At 44.7% G+C, this 17808-nt stretch overlaps 1 protein-coding gene across 1 annotated transcript in view; it reads left to right on the plus strand.

The window, feature by feature from the left end:
- The window catches only part of LOC138670262 (uncharacterized), a 107786-nt gene that overhangs the window by 77815 nt on the left and 12163 nt on the right, over nt 1–17808 (plus strand). The window contains exons 10-11 of the mRNA XM_069757444.1: nt 5486–5548; nt 6139–6201. Of these exons, the coding sequence (XP_069613545.1) occupies nt 5486–5548; nt 6139–6201 (126 nt within the window). The remainder of the gene's footprint in view (nt 1–5485; nt 5549–6138; nt 6202–17808) is intronic.

Raw genomic sequence — 17808 nt, forward strand, 5'->3', positions numbered from 1 at the left:
TGTCACTTTAATGAGCTATAATACTCTGTAATGCTTTTATTACCACATTAGATGTCTCTATCTGGTGATGTTTAGTTGCATTACAAGTTGTTTTTCTGCAAAGCTGTCGATTGCATTGTGGGAAAAACCAATGCATTTTGGGTAAGAAGGTCCTGGTGAAGTAGACATTTTGTAAGAAGCAGTCTATAAGAACAGCTGTGTAAAACATTCTCCTGCATTATGTTACTAAATCTCCATTATCCTGGATAAAATACAACTGATAAGGAAACTCTCTGTTTTGTGATATTGTGTATTCAGAACTGTTGTTAAATTAGACAGTGATTGTTACTAGGTGATTTGTTCACATGTACAAGCTCCATCTTGCTATATGCTTTCACTGTTAATTGTAAATGTCATTCTAATCTCAATACTTATACCTCTTATTTGCATTCTTGTAGTTTTACCACATTCACACACTCTGATTCTATACATCCATCTGTAGACCAGTAAGCAAGTTAGGCTTCAAAGAATGATCTGCTTATTTTGGAAGACAGAGGTTTATGCTGTGTGTCAGATTGCACACCTTGAGAACTTGTAAGAAGACAGAACACAGAGTATGTGACTTAAGGTACCTTCACACACAGCGACGCTGCAGCGATACCGACAACGATGTCGATCGCTGCAGCGTCGCTGTTTGGTCGCTCGAGAGCTGTCACACAGACAGCTCTCCAGCGACCAACGATCCCGAAGTCCCCTGGTAACAAGGGTAAACATCGGGTTACTAAGCGCAGGGCCGCGCTTAGTAACCCGATGTTTACCCTGGTTACCAGCGTAAACGTAAAAAAAACAAACACTGCATACTTACCTTCTGCTGTCTGTCCCCGGCGCTATGCTTTCCTGCACTGACTGTGAGCACAGCGGCCGGAAAGCAGAGCGGTGACGTCACCGCTGTGCTTTCCGATGCTCACAGCCAGTGCAGAGAAGCAAAGCGCCGGGGACAGACAGCGGAAGGTAAGTATGTAGTGTTTGTTTTTTTTACGTTTATGCTGGTAACCAGGGTAAACATCGGGTTACTAAGCGCGGCCCTGCGCTTAGTAACCCGATGTTTACCCTGGTTACCAGTGAAGACATCGCTGAATCGGCGTCACACACACCGATTCAGCAAAGTATGCAGGAAGTCCAGTGACTAAATAAAGTTCTGGACTTTCTGCAGCGACCAACGACATCACAGCAGGATCCTGATCGCTGCTGCGTGTCAAACTGAACGAAATCGCTATCCAGGATGCTGCAACGTCACAGATCGCTAGCGATATAGTTCAGTGTGAAGGTACCTTTAGTGTAATGAGAGAGGCTGTGACCTAAGGATATCAACATCCTTTATCAAGGAGTGCAAAATTATTAGGAAGCTTGTTTTCCTTAAGGTACCTTCACACTGAACGATATCGCTAGCGATCCGTGACGTTGCAGTGTCCTGGATAGCGATATCGTTCAGTTTGACACGCAGCAGCGATCAGGATCCTGCTGTGATGTCGTTGGTCGCTGCAGAAAGTCCAGAACTTTATTTCGTCGCTGGACTTCCTGCAGACATCGCTGAATCGGCGTGTGTGACGCCGATTCAGCGATGTCTTCACTGGTAACCAGGGCAAACATCGGGTTACTAAGCGCAGGGCCGCGCTTAGTAACCCGATGTTTACCCTGGTTACCAGCGTAAACGTAAAAAAACAAACACTACATTCTTACCTTCCGCTGTCTGTCCCTGGCGCTTTGCTTCTCTGCACTGGCTGTGAGCGCCGGCCAGCCGGAAAGCACAGCGGTGACGTCACCGCTGTGCTTTCCGGCCGCTGTGCTCACAGTCAGTGCAGGAAAGCACAGCGCCGGGGACAGACAGCAGAAGGTAAGTATGTAGTGTTTGTTTTTTTTACGTTTACGCTGGTAACCAGGGTAAACATCGGGTTACTAAGCGCGGCCCTGCGCTTAGTAACCCGATGTTTACCCTGGTTACCAGGGGACTTCGGGATCGTTGGTCGCTGGAGAGCTGTCTTTGTGACAGCTCTCGAGCGACCAAACAGCGACGCTGCAGCGATCGACATCGTTGTCGGTATCGCTGCAGCGTCGCTGTGTGTGAAGGTACCTTTAGGCAAAATGGGACAAAAAAAGAGATTTAACTGAATGTGAAAAGTAAAAAAATTTTTTAAAAGTCTTACAGAGGGATGCTGCAGTCTTGCATCTGCTAAGATATTGGAGCATAATCACAAAACCATCAAAAATTTTGCTGCAAATAGTAAATAAGGTCAGAAAAAAAGTTGAAAAAAATGCAGATTAACTGCCAAAGATTTTGAGAAGAATCAAACATGAAGTGAGCAGGAATCCATTATCCAGTGTTGTCATGTTACAGAACTGCAACCTACCTGGAGTGCCCAGAAGTACAAGGTGTTCAATGCTCAGAAATATGGCTGAGATAAGGGAACCAAAAAACCAACTTCGAAGACAGCAAGGTGGAGGTGGGATACTGCTATGTTCTGGTATTATTAAAGATTGGCTATTTGAAACCTTTTGGGTTGAAGATGGACTCAAAATCAACTCCCAAACCGACTGCCAGTTTGTATAAGACACTTTCTTCAAGCAGTGGTCCAGGAAAAAGTCTGCATCTTTCAAGAAAAAAAAAAAGGTTTTTATGTAGGACAATGCTACATTGCATGCATCTACTACTGCATCTACAATGTACTCTAATACTGATGAAAAAATTATGACATGGTTCTCGTCTTCACTTCACCTAAACCCTTAAATGGGAGATTTACGGTGAAGGAAAACAGCACAGCTCTATGAACAGTGTCTGGGAGGCTGTGGTTGGTGCTGGCCAAATAGATGATTGTCAACAGATTAAAAACTAACAGACTCTAAAGATGGATAGCTTATGACTGTAATTGAAGAGAAGGGTGGATATATTGGTCACTGATTTTTTTTGAAATGTCAGAAATATATTTTTGTATATTTTGAGTAGTGTGGTTATTATTCTCCCTTTTATGGCGCCCTTCAGATGTCCTGATATTTCTGGTACTGGAAAAAACAGTAACGGTGCTATCCATGTCCATGTGCATATGTGTCCGTGTGTCATTCGTGTGCACCATCAATGTGACATGTAATGGAATAGACTGCAGAATAGAAGACAGATGTTTAGGTGTTAGATGGGCAAAGATGGAGATGTCAGTGAGATAATTTGTGCCGTGCATGTGTAAGTTTGCTGTACATGGTAACATAGTTTTTAAGGTTGAAGGAAGACTTTAAGTCTATCTAGTTGAACCCATAGCCTAACCTAACATGCACTAACATGTTGATCCAGAGGAAGGCAAAAAAAACCCATGTAGCAAATAGTAAGCTCCACATTGGGGGAAAAAATTCCTTCCCAACTCCACATACGGCAATCAGACTAGTTCCCTGGATCAATGCCCTATCTAGGAATCTAGTGTATATACCCTGTAACATTATACTTTTCAAAAAAGGCATCCAGTCCCTTCTTAAATTTAAGTAATGAATCACTCATTACATCATACGACAGAGTTCCATAGTCTCACTGCTCTTACAGTAAAGAACCTGCGTCTGTTATTATGCTTAAACCTTCTTTCCTCCAGACGTAGAGGATGCCCTTTGTCCCTGTCTCAGGTCTACAAGTAAAAAGATCATTAGAAAGGTCATTGTACTGTCCCCTTATGTATTTATACATTGTAATAAGATCACCCCTTAGCCTTCGTTTTTAGCTAAAAATAAATGAAAAAAAAGTGAAGGGTCCCCCCTATTTTTTAATAACCAGCTAAGGGAAAGCAGACAGCTGCATGTTGATATTAATTAGCTGGGATGGATATTGTATCCTTCCAAGCCTAAGACCAGCCCTCATCCGCCCCATAAATGGTGCATCGATTAGATGTGTCAATTCCGGTGCTTAGCCTTAACTTTTCCTGATTGCCCTGGTGCCATGGCAATCGGGGTAATGGGATTGTGGAGTTGATTTTAGAAGATAGCTGACATCAAGCCCTTGGGTTAGTAATGGAAAGATGTCTGTCAGACACCCCCATTACTATCCCCGTGGTTAAAAAAAAAAAAAACACAAAATACATGCCGGTCAGCCATAATCCACATAAAGGTCCCACTACGATCCTCATATCGTCCAGCATATGGAGCCCCATTCAGAGAACGAAGCTCCAGAGACTGGAGCAACAGCCAATGCCGCCACTGCTGTGATGAGCGGTGATTGACATCAATATGGCCGGGTCGCACTGAGGGCAGCGGGAGAGCTGGAGTGATGAGCTGTAACGTTACCGCTCATCATTCTGACTCTCGCACTGCGCAATGTGAGACCCAACGGCTGTGAACTGCGGTAACTTTACTGACATTAATGCTCATCACATGTCTACTGGTTTTGCACATGGACACACGTTTGTGTGAAATCACTGACATGCACAGCACCATGGATTTTAATGGGTGTGCGTGTGTCAGTGTTTGAAGTACCTGTGAAAACGGACAACACACGTAACCTCATACACGGACGTGTGAAGGGGGCCTAAGTTAAGATGGGACATTTTACAGTTTTTATTCAGTTGCATAATAATTGTACGCACTAATAGTTGCCCAATGATTCTGCACAAATAGCTTATTCTGAGGCAAAACCTGACTTTTACTTTCTTAAAAATTAATGTTTTGGGTTTATTAACCTTTTGTATTGATGGACTGATTGTAGTTGTTCAATAATAAAATTAATCATCAAAAATACAACTTGTTGAATAATAGGGCACACAATGTATTTTTGTTTTTATTATTTGTACATGAAACACTCCAAAATTGATTAAAATATGTGTACTAGAGTATAGTGTTTTACATATTGACTGCACACACATGATGATTTGACTAAGGCCTCATTTAGATGAGTGTGTTTGTTCGCATGCTCAAACAAATTATACAAGTATAATAAGTATAATAAATTATAAAGCATCTATCCATTGCAATGTTAATCATGGACCGCACACAATGATGCCACCCATGATTTTCACATACCCATAGACTAGCATTGGCACTTTTTATCTGTGATGTTGATAATATTGGACATGTCTTCGTGATTTTTGCACAAACACACAGCCAACAAAAAACACAGACATGTAATCAGCCCCAGACTATAATGGGTATGTGTGCAACCACACATAGAACACGTATGTGTTTGAATAAAATAAGAAAATTTATTTTTTCGTCAAGTACTGCTTCTGTCTTCTGCATTTATGAAACAGCCTGGTAATTATACAACTTACTTGTCTCCAATGGACGATATAATTTCCCAGGATGATATAAATTCCATTTTTTTTCAGCAGCCATCTTTTCAGTAAAGCAACATTTTAATGCTATTTAACTTCATATTATCCCTTTATCTACAGGCAAATAGCATTTTTGAGCATGACAAGTTTCCTTTAAATGTAAATAAAATGTGTACTCTTTTCAATTGTACATATGATTTATTTTATAGATTATTGCAAATGTTCATTGTATGGAAACATCTTCAACCCTGACAAACAATGTTCTCAATCAGGTACTGTTGGATTTTGGCTAGCGCTGCAAGACGACCTTTGTCATGTGATATCAAGTCACACCACCATAGAATGTGTGCAATTTCTTTGCTATAGCAGTGACTGTGACTTTTGTGTGCAGCTAACCAGCCATGGAAACCAATTTGATGAAGTTGCCAGTACAGTACTTGTAGTACTGTCACTCCTACAGGCAGGTTGTAGTAAGGGACACAGCGGGGATAGGCACGTCAGGGGCTTCAGTGTAAAGCTGATCTATTGTTACCCCTAAATGCATCTACTTTACTATAATAGCAAATACAGACTAAGGCAGATACAATATTTTACAATCTGATTTGTGGCAAGGGTGGTTTCTAGGGCAAATACATCATTATACTTTCCATTGCAGTGGTGACCTTATGTTAGAGGTATCAATTGGAGTAATGGCTCATTTACAACTGCTACCTCGGCACATTTGACAGCTATATCACTAGTTTTTGTGCAATGAACTTTGGACACTCACTTATGCCAGGAGATTATACATTATGTAGGTCAGTCATTGGAATCAATATTTGTATTGATATTAGTTCTTGTCTTTATCATTTGTCTCCTAAAGAATATGAAATGATTGATTATCAGAATACCCATAGTCTCGGAAGTAAAGGAAATAAAAAGTCTGGTGAGTATTTTGCTGCTAATACTGTATGTACTATATGTATGAAATCCATAATGAATGAGGCATTTACATATTTTTCTGCATCTATCAAAACTGCCTAATGAGTGTATATTTTCTTAAGTTGCCATACTTGCTAATTTCAACTGAAAAATATTGTTTTAAACTGATCTATGCCTTAAAATATTGCATATGTTTAGATTAGAATGTTAGACGTGTACAATCATTTCCCACTCAGATTTACTAGTTTATAACATAGCCACAAGAGTTGGTGCAAATCTATTTGCAGGACCCAGTTTATTAGCCATGTCAGTAATTTATGACCGCTGATGAGGTGCCCTGTCCTATAATATTAATACCGGTGCCTGCGAGCATGTGCAGTAGAAAGCTTTTCTACCTTCATGTGTAAGAAAATGTGTTCCCAGTAGATGTTGTAATCTAGTAATAGACCAGGGGTGTTGAGCTAAGAAGCGTTTGCTTGCACTGTTGTCCACACTGTCTACCTGATCTAACTAATATTAGAGATACCAGAAGTCATTTGGTAAGAAGAGGCTGTTTACATTGCTGTCCACCATAACTGATCTAATTAATAATGGCGATACCAGAAGTCATTTGGTAAGAAGAGGCTGTTTACATTGCTGTCCACCATAACTGATCTAATTAATAATGGCGATACCAGAACTCATTTGGTAAGAAGAGGCTGTTTACATTGCTGTCCACCATAACTGATCTAATTAATAATGGAGATACCAGAACTCATTTGGTAAGAAGAGGCTGTTTACATTGCTGTCCACCGTAACTGATCTAATTAATAATGGCGATACCAGAACTCATTTGGTAAGAAGAGGCTGTTTACATTGCTGTCCACCGTAACTGATCTAATTAATAATGGCGATACCAGAACTCATTTGGTAAGAAGAGGCTGTTTACATTGCTGTCCACCATAACTGATCTAAATAATGGTGATACCAGAAGTCATTTGGTAAGAAGAGCCTGTTTACATTGCTGTCCACCATAACTGATCTAATTAATAATGGCGATACCAGAAGTCATTTGGTAAGAAGAGGCTGTTTACATTGCTGTCCACCATAACTGATCTAATTAATAATGGCGATACCAGAAGTCATTTGGTAAGAAGAGGCTGTTTACATTGCTGTCCACCATAACTGATCTAATTAATAATGGCGATACCGGAAGTCATTTGGTAAGAAGAGGCTGTTTACATTGCTGTCCACCGTAACTGATCTAATTAATAATGGCGATACCAGAAGTCATTTGGTAAGAAGAGGCTGTTTACATTGCTGTCCACCATAACTGATCTAATTAATAATGGCAATACCAGAAGTCATTTGGCAAGAAGAGGCTGTTTACATTGCTGTCCACCATAACTGATCTAATTAATAATGGCGATACCAGAAGTCATTTGGTAAGAAGAGGCTGTTTACATTGCTGTCCACCATAACTGATCTAATTAATAATGGCGATACCAGAAGTCATTTGGTAAGAAGAGGCTGTTTACATTGCTGTCCACCATAACTTATCTAATAATGGAGATACCAGAAGTCATTTGGTAAGAAGAGGCTGCTTGCACACCTGTCCATCATATCTTTCTGATCTAAATAATACTGGAGATACCAGAGGATGCTTTAGTAAGAAGAGGCTACTTGCACAGCTGTCCAACCTGTTTTTTTTTTATCTTAAAGTAGAGATAATAGATATGTTGAGGTAAGAAGAGGCAGTTATCACTACTGCCCACCCTGTCTTTCTGATCTAGTACTGAAGATTCCAGGGGAGCTGAGGTAAGAGGCTGTGCACAATGCTGTCCACTTTCTTATCTAATATTGGAGATACCTAGAGTGTTGCGGTAAGAAAAGGCTATTCACATTACTGTCAACCGTTTTTCTGTTCTAATACTGGACATTTCAGGAGTGATGAGGCAAAAAGAGGCCTTTCACACTGCTGTCCACCCTTTCTAATCTATATACCAGAGATATGAGGGGTGGGTACTGAGGTAAGAGACCATGATCGCTAATGTCCACCCTGTATTTCTGACCTTGCATTAACGGGTCTTTGTATGCTTATACTGGAGATGCCAGTTGTGCGAAGGTAAGAAGAGGACACTATCACTAATGTTCACCTTGTCTTTCCAATCAAATACTGGAGATACCAGGGGTGCTGTGCAAAGTAGATGCTACTCACACCGTCATCCACCCTGTCTTTCAAATCTAATACTTGGGATACTAGGGTTACAGAGGTAAGAAGAGGCTGCTTACACTGCTATCCACCATATTTTTCTAAATGCTGAAGGGCTGCTGTGCCCTGGAGATACCTATACCATATAGTGTCAAACTCATCTTCAAGTCACAACAGCAGAGCATTCTACTGTACATGCATGCATCTTTCCTATCAATAATATAGGATGGGTTTCTTGTCAGTGTTACAAGACAGGAGACTGTATATTGATTACTTCCTTATACAAAAATATTGTGATTTCCTAATAAAAGGTATATAGTAATTTATTTGTAATACTTCCTTTACTTATTTTTTCCTGGTGAACTTCGTTGTATCAACCATTGCTACACTCTCCAGATACTTTTTCTCAGGCTACTGCACGCCTGGGTTCTGACGGCACAAAACTGTAGGAAACGACAATATATTTATAACAGCAAAACATAATTTTAGCCTATAACAATTCAAGGAAAATATGAGTTTCCAAACACGCAAATCTAATTTTCTGTATGTTTGCACTTTTCACATGGGCCTGTCCTCTTTGGTATTACAATTTTGCTAGCAATTGAAAACTTACTGATATATTAACATACACCAAATATGGTGTACAGCTGAGTTATGGTACAGAAGTTAGAATTACCGCACTGAGAACTGTCATTTTAATTTTTACTACAGAGTCCAATATTCATTCATAATCAAGAAATGAGAACTTATTCCTGGGTTATTGTAACGGGGTCTACTGTGCTGTAGTACCTCTTTCAGCACCCCCCCCCCCCCTCCCCGTGTTTCAGGAGGTCCACTCTGCTTTTGATGGATTCTGAATGAAGGACGCTGGCTGGAATTCCTTGATTACGTGAGAGCATATAAAAGCTGACTGCTACTCCACATATTTCCAGTCTAAAACAACCCACTTTATTCACAGCACACAGAATATATAACACAGATACACAGGGCAGGCCAATAGAAAAAGCAGGCCAGACATACATTACAATAGCCGCAGGGGGCCGGAGCCTGCTGCTATTTACTGTGGAAATTACAAAGGTGGGGGAGGTCAGCAGGAGAATATCTTGTCCCCTCTGAACAGGGGCGCAGCCTGTGGACTGATGCATTTCACATGGAACCTATTATACATAATATATACTGCATAACATGTTCTTGGTGCTGGGGGTTCTGTAACACGGCTCCTCTTTTCAGCGACGCGATCGGCATACACAGTCTGATCCTTAATGGATCGGTTTGGGGATGACCGAAGTTTATGGGGTTGGTACAAGTTCCGTTTGTCGACTTAGTCCATTGGCATTACCATTTTGTTTGCCGGGTCTGTAGTGGATGGTGAAGTCCAAAGGTTGTAGGGCTAAACTCCACCGCAGCAATCTGGCGTTGTCTCCGGAGACCCGATTAAGCCAGACTAGGGGATTATGGTCCGTTAGGAGGGAAAACTCATTCATGCAGCCAATACAGGGGTATTGGTGAGGGCGTCCTTTAGCTGGCGGAAGGTTTCCTCAAACTCTGGGGTCCAGGTTACCTGGCGAAAGGTTGGTTCTTACGGGTCAGATCAGTGAGGGGCTTGGCCACGCTGCTGTAATTGGGAACGAATTTCCTATAATACCCCGCTGTCCCTAGAAACGCCATGACCTGGGTTTTAGTGCGTGGGGTGGGCCATTTGGCTATGGCCTCAATCTTGGCTGGTTCTGGTCTCTGTTTCCCACTTCCCACCCAATGCCCTAAATACTGAACCTCTGCTTTGCCCACGTGACACTTGTTTGGGTTCAGGGTGATTCCGGCCTTGTGGATCCTGTCTAATACTGTCTCTAGGTGATTTAGATGCTCTTCCCATGTCGCGCTGTAGATGGCGATGTCATCCAGGTAGGCACACACATAGTGCTGGAGACCATCCAGAAGTTGGTCAGCCAGCCTCTGGAAGGTCGCCGGGGCAGTCTTCATCCTGAATGGCATAACTCGAAACTGGAATAAGCCAAACGGGGTGACAAATGCTGACTTGGGAATAGCATCAGGACTAGGGAATCTGCCAGTAGCCTTTGCATAGATCGATGGTGGTCAAATACTTTGCCCCTGCCAGCCGGTCTAACAAGTCATCCACACGCGGCATGGGATACGCATCTGTCACTGTTTTCTCATTGAGCTTACGATAGTCTACACAAAACCGTGTAGTCCCATCCTTCTTGGGCACTAACACTACGGGGGATGCCCAGGGACTATCTGACTCTTCAATGACCCCTAAACGCAACATCTCTTGTCACATCCCTTCTCGTACAGACTCAGGGATGCGGAAGGGGGGTTGTCGCAGAGGAATCTGACCCTGGGTCTCAACCTTGTGATGTGCCAGGTGAGTGTACCCGGGTTTCCCCGAAAACATCCTCTGTCGCTGCCTCAACAACTCCTCCGCCTGCTGTCTCTCCCGGGGACCTAAGTCTTCACCCCAGTGTACCTGGTCCCATGTTTTAGACTGAGTCCTCTCCCCTAAGACATCAGGCAAGGGAAGTCCGGCTAAATCCTCTGCTTCAGGTGCACAGATGGCCACTACCTCTTCAGGGCGCTCCCGATAGGGCTTCAGCATATTCACGTTGAACATGCGGATAACCCTGGGGTCGTCACAATTGGTGACATTATAGCTGGTGTCGGCTATTTTCCCCACTACCTGGTAGGGCCCCTGCCATGCAGCTTGGAACTTGTTCTGCCTAGTGGGCTCTAACACCAGGTCCTTCTGCCCTATTTCCAAGGTGCGCTCTCTAGCCCTCCGATCGTACCATACGCGCTGGCACCGCTGGGCCACCTGCATGTTCCCATGTACAGCCTGGGTCAGCTCCTGTAGGCGGTCCCGGAATTCCAGCACATAGGGTACAATAGGTACCCCTTCTATGATGCCCTCCCCTTCCCAGTGTTTTAGTACTAAGTATAATGGTCCCCTTACCCGTCTCCCGTATACCAGTTCGAATGGGTAGAACCCTGTGGATTCTTGGGGCACCTCTCGATAGGCAAACAGGAGGTGAGGCAAGAATTTCTCCCAGTCCCTGTAGGTCCTTGTAAAAGTCCCAATGAGTTGTTTTAACGTCCCGTTAAAGCGTTCACACAACCCATTGGTTTGCGGGTGGTACGGGGCGCTTCTAATGGACTTTACACCGCACAGCTTCCACAGTTGGTTGGTCACCTGTAAACTGGGTACCCTGGTCTGAGATAATCTCCCGGGGAAATCCAACCCGTGAGAAAACCTGGAGCAGGGCAGCCGCCACCGTCTCTGCCAGTATGTTAGGTAACGCAACCGCCTCTGGATACCATGTGGCATAATCTACCAATGTCAATATATACCTTTTCCCTGAGGGACTGGGTTTGGCTAATGGCCCTATCAGATCGACCGCTACTCGGCTAAATGGTTCCTCCACAATGGGGAGGGGGTGTAATTTGGCCGTGCATCGATCTCCCCTCTTGCCAACGCGCTGGCAACTGTCACAGGTCTGGCAGTATTGACGAACATCATAGGTTACCCCCGGCCAAAAGAAGTTTTGTGTCAGACGATGCCTGGTGCGACAGACGCTGAAGTGCCCGGCCAAGGGTATGTCATGAGAGATTCGCAGTAACTCCTGCCTATACTTCTTGGGAACTACCAGCTGTCGTTTTATAGTGGGGCTCGTCCCTGTGTGTGGTGCTCTGTGATCCGGTAGAGGAGTCCCTGTTTCCATATAAACTGTTCCCCTTCCAGTACCCCTCTCCCCTCCTGTGCCTTCCCACGATATCCCTCCAATGAAGGATCCTCAAGTAACTCCTTCTTAAATTCATCTGGGGTGGCCCAAGAAATGTGTCTGGCTATGGGAATACGTGTAGGGCTGGGATGTCTTACCTGGGCCTCCTCTGAGTGTGATTCCGCCTCCGCAGCTCGAGCTTGTCTCCGGGTGGTCACAGGATATGTCTCAGCCAGAGGGGCAACCGAGAAGGCAGACAACATGGGCCCCAAGTCATTTCCCAGCAAAACGTCTGCAGGCAAATCCTCCATCAAGCCGACCGCAACAAGGCCATCCCCAACTCCCCAGTTCAGGTGAATCCTGGCAGTGGGCAGTCGATGTATGGCTCCCCCTGCTACACGGAGTGCCACTGTCCGGTCCGTTTTCTCTTGGTCCTGGACGAGATGAGGCTTCACAAGGGTCAAAGTTGCTCCGGAATCTCTTAGTCCCTGCATGCGTTTCCCATTAACCCACACGACCTGTCGATGCTGCTGTCGATTATCTGCGCGGGCTGCCTGCACGGGGTCTACTTCATGCAGCACTTCCTCCATGTCTTCCACCCCTTGGTTAGTCGCAGCCCCCAATGCCGGGTCAGCTTCGCCTTGGTAACAGTGTACATCGGCCCGGCGGAAGGTAGCTGTTCTCGCCTTTGGCCACTGGGTATGCTGAATCCGGTTGGGACACTGTCTTTGCAGGTGGCCCAGCTGACGGCAGGTGTGGCATCGCGCCCCAGGGGAACTGTGGTAGGCCGGGTTTCTAGCTGGTCCCCCTACAATCCATGGGCGGGCCCCTAGTGACCATCTTTGAGCCGAACAACTGAGGCCTCCTGGCTTCATGATGTTCATCAGCCAGACGAGCGGCTTCCTCAAGAGTCATTGGCCGTCTGTCCCGAAGCCATTCCTGTGTCTCAGGGTTTAGTCCATTAAAGAATCGTTCTAACAAGAAGAGCTGGAGGACGTCCTCCTTAGTGGTTACTTGGCTCCCTTGTACCCACTGTAGTAGTGACCGCCGTAATTTACAGGCCCATTCAGCGTGGGTATCGGTTACTCGTTTTATAAGTCCGCGGAACTTTTGGCGGTATGCCTCTGGTGTCAGCGCATACCGGGCCAAGATCACTTCTTTGATCCGCTCATAGTCTATACAGTCCTCATCAGGTACCGTGTGATAGGCGTCCGCTGCTCGGCCTGTCAGCTTGCTGGCCAGAATCTGAATCCGTTCCTCCGGCTTCACTTGAAGGGCACACTGCCGCTCAAAGTCCTGCAGAAAGCCATCAATGTCTTCCTCTGCCCCCCCCCCCCCAACTGTCAGAAGGCATTATACTGGATTTTTTTGTGGCTTACTGTTGAAGGTACCTGGGCGGAGGCCAGAGCTCCCCTTGCTCGCTGACTCTCCTCTCTCCACTCTGCCATCTCCATCTTGGCCAGCTCCACTTTTGTCCGCTCTGCCATCTCCATCTTGGTTGGCTCTATCCTGGTCCGCTCGGCCATGTCTTCCTTCAGATCAGTACGCACATCAGCCATCACCTCTCGTATGATCTCTACTGCAGGGTTTGGGCCATAGAACGCCAGTCTGTTCGTTACCTCCCTCTGGAATTCAGTCTCCTCCACGTTCACATTGGGGGGCGCTGCACTATCGTGTTCCATGATGGCTGCTATCAAATCCGCTTTTGTTTTGTTGCTGGCGATTAACCCTCGGGCTTCCACCAGATCTTTTAATGTAGTCCTCTTTAACTTCTGGTAGTTGTCTTCCATTCATTCCTTTCCTCCTGTAGAAGGGGTATCACATCCCGCTGTCTGCCACCAGTGTAACGGGGTCTACTGTGCTGTAGTACCTCTTTCAGCACCACCATTCCCCCCCCCCCCCCGTGTTTCAGGAGGTCCACTCTGCTTTTGCTGGATTCTGAATGAAGGACGCTTGCTGGAATTCCTTGATTACATGAGAGCATATAAAAGCTGACTGCTACTCCACGTATTTCCAGTCTAAAAGAACCCACTTTATTCACAGCACACAGAATATATAACACAGATACACAGGGCAGGCCAATAGAAAAAGCAGGCCAGACATACATTACAATAGCTGCAGGGGGCCGGAGCCTGCTGCTATTTACTGTGGGAATTACAAAGGTGGGGGAGGTCGGCAGGAGAACATCTTGTCCCCTCTGAACAGGGGCGCAGCCTGTGGACTGATGCATTTCACATGGAACCTATTATACATAATATATACTGCATAACATGTTCTTGGTGCTGGGGGTTCTGTAACAGTTATAATAACCATTCAAAGGACCCCGGTTTAGTTCGGCCAGGTTTAATAAGGTCAGTTATTATTAGCAGTAAATTAAAAAATTGGTCCGTTTTACACGGATGAGAATCGCAGAAATGTTCCCTGAACAGTGATCTGTATGTCATCCGTGTGCAGTGAGAGGATGCGATTTTCTCGCATCTAAGCATCCGTGTGACATCCGTATGGCATCTGCATCCGGCTTGCTAAATGGACATATAATGTATTCATGGGCTTAAATATTCGTGAAAACATATATATAGTCTATATATATATATATATATATATATATATATATATATATATATATGTGTGTGTGTCAGTGAGATATATATATATATATACAGTACAGACCAAAAGTTTGAACACACCTTCTCATTTAAAGATTTTTCTGTATTTTCATGACTATGAAAATTGTGCATTCACACTGAAGGCATCAAAACTATGAATTAACACATGTGGAATTATATACTTAACAAAAAAGTGTGAAACAACTGAAATTATGTATTATATTCTAGGTTCTTTAAAGTAGCCACCTTTTGCTTTGATGACTGCTTTGCACACTCTTGGTATTCTCTTGATGAGCTTCAAGAGGTAGTCACCGGGAATGGTCTTCCAACAATCTTGAAGGAGTTCCCAGAGATGCTTAGCACTTGTTGGCCCTTTTGCCTTCACTCTGCGGTCCAGCTCACCCCAAACCATCTCGATTGGGATCAGGGCTGGTGACTGTGGAGGCCAGGTCATCTGGCGTAGCACCCCATCACTCTCCTTCTTGGTCAAATATCCCTTACACAGCCTTGAGGTGTGTTTGGGGTCATTGTCCTGTTGAAAAATAAATGATTGTCCAACTAAATGCAAACTGGATGGAATAGCATGCCGCTGCAAGATGCTGTGGTAGCCATGCTGGTTCAGTATGCCTTCAATTTTGAATAAATCCCCAACAGTGTCACCAGCAAAGCACCCCCACACCATCATACCTCCCCCATGCTTCACGGTGGGAACCTGGCATGTAGAGTCCATCCGTTCACCTTTTCGGCATCGCACAAAGCCCCGGTGGTTGGAACCAAAGATCTCAAATTTGGACTCATCAAACCAAAGCACAGATTTCCACTAGTCTAATGTCCATTCCTTGTGTTCTTTAGCCCAAACAAGTCTCTTCTGCTTGTTGCCTGTCCTTAGCAGTGGTTTCCTAGCAGCTATTTTACCATAAAGGCCTACTGCACAATGTCTCCTCTTAACAGTTGTTGTAGAGATGTGTCTGCTGCTAGAACTCTGTGTGGCATTGACCTGGTCTCTAATCTGAGCTGCTGTTAACCTGCGATTTCTGAGGCTGGTGACTCGGATAAACTTATACTCAGAAGCAGAGGTGACTCTTGGTCTTCCTTTCCTGGGGCAGTCCTGATGTGAGTCAGTTTCTTTGTAGTGCTTGATGTTTTTTGCCACTGCACTTGGGGACACTTTCAAAGTTTTCCCAATTTTTTGGACTGACTGCCCTTCATTTCTTAAAGTAATGATGGCCACTTGTTTTTCTTTACCTAGCTGCTTTTTTCTTGCCATAATACAAATTCTAACAGTCTATTCAGTAGGACTATCAGCTGTGTATCCACCAGACTTCTGCACAACACAACTGATGGTCCCAACCCCATTTATAAGGCAAGAAATCCCACTTATTAAACCTGACGGGGTACTCCTGTGAAGTGAAAACCATTTCCGGTGACTTCCTCTTGAAGCTCATCAAGAGAATGCCAAGAGTATGCAAAGCAGTCATCAAAGCAAAAGGTGGCTACTTTGAAGAACCTAGAATATAAGATATAGTTTCAGTTGTTTCACACTTTTTTGTTAAGTATATAATTCCACATGTGTTAATTCATAGTTTTCATGCCTTCAGTGTGAATGTACAATTTTCATAGTCATGAAAATACTGAAGAATCTTTAAATGAGAAATTGTGTCCAAACTTTTGGTCTGTACTGTATATATATATATATATATATATATATATCTACACACACTGCTCAAAAAAATAAAAGGAACACTTAAACAACAGAACATAACTCCAAGTAAATCAAACTTCTGTGAAATCAAACTGTCCATTTGGGAAGAAACACTGTTTGACAATCAATTTCACATGCTGTTGTGCAAATGGAATAGACAACAGATAGAAATTATTGGCAATTTTCAAGACACACTCAGTAAAGGAGTGGTTCTGCGGGTGTGACCACAGACCACATCTCAGTACCAATGCCTTCTAGCTGATGTCTTGGTCACTTTTGAATGTTGGTAGTGCTTTCACACTTGTGGTAGCGTGAGACGGACTCTACAGCCCACATAAGTGGCTCAGGGAGTGCAGCTCATCCAGGATGGCACATCAATGTGAGCTGTGGCAAGGTTTGCTGTGTCTGTCAGCGTAGTGTCCAGAGGCTGGAGGCACTAACAGGAGACAGGCCAGTACACCAGGAGACGTGGAGGGGGCCGTAGGAGGGCAACAACCCAGCAGCAGGACCTCTACCTTAGCCTTTTTGCAAAGAGGAACAGGAGGAGCACTGCCAGAGCCCTGCAAAATTACCTCCAGCAGGCCACAAATGTGCATGTCAGCACAAATGGTTAGAAACCGACTCCATGAGGATGGTCTGAGTGCCCGACATCCACAGATGGGAGTTGTACTCACAGCCCAACACTGTGCAGGACGCTTGGCATTTGCCACAGAACACCAGGATTGGCAAATTCGTCACTGGCGCCCTGTGCTCTTCACAGATGAAAGCAGGTTCACACTGAGCACATGTGACAGACGTGACAGAGTCTGGAGACGCCGTGGAGAGAGATCTGCTGCCTGCAACATCCTTCAGCATGACCGGTTTGGCAGTGGGTCAGTAATGGTGTGGGGTGGCACTTCTTTGGAGGGCCGCACAGCCCTCCATGTGCTCACCAGAGGTAGTCTGACTGCCATTAGGTACCGAGATGAGATCCTCAGACACCTTGTGAGACCATATGCTGAAGCGGTTGGCCCTGGGTTCCTCCTAATGCAGGACAATGCCAGACCTTATGTGGCTGGAGTGTGTCGACAGTTCCTGCAAGATGAATGCATTGAAGCTATGGACTGGCCCGCCTGTTCCCCAGACCTGAATCCGATTGAAGACATCATGTCTCGCATCATCCACCAATGTCACGTTGCACAACCGACTGTCCAGGAGTTGACGGATCCTTTAGTCCAGGTCTGGAAGGAGATCCCACAGGAGACCATCCGCCGCCTCATCAGGAGCATGCCCAGGCATTGTTGGGAGGTCATGCAGGCACGTGGAGGCCACACACACTACTGAGCATCATTTCCTTGTCTTGGGGCATTTCCACTTAAGTTGGATCAGCCTGTAACTT

This window comes from Ranitomeya imitator, chromosome 3 (genome assembly GCF_032444005.1).
Source record: "Ranitomeya imitator isolate aRanImi1 chromosome 3, aRanImi1.pri, whole genome shotgun sequence".
Lineage (NCBI taxonomy): Eukaryota > Metazoa > Chordata > Amphibia > Anura > Dendrobatidae > Ranitomeya > Ranitomeya imitator.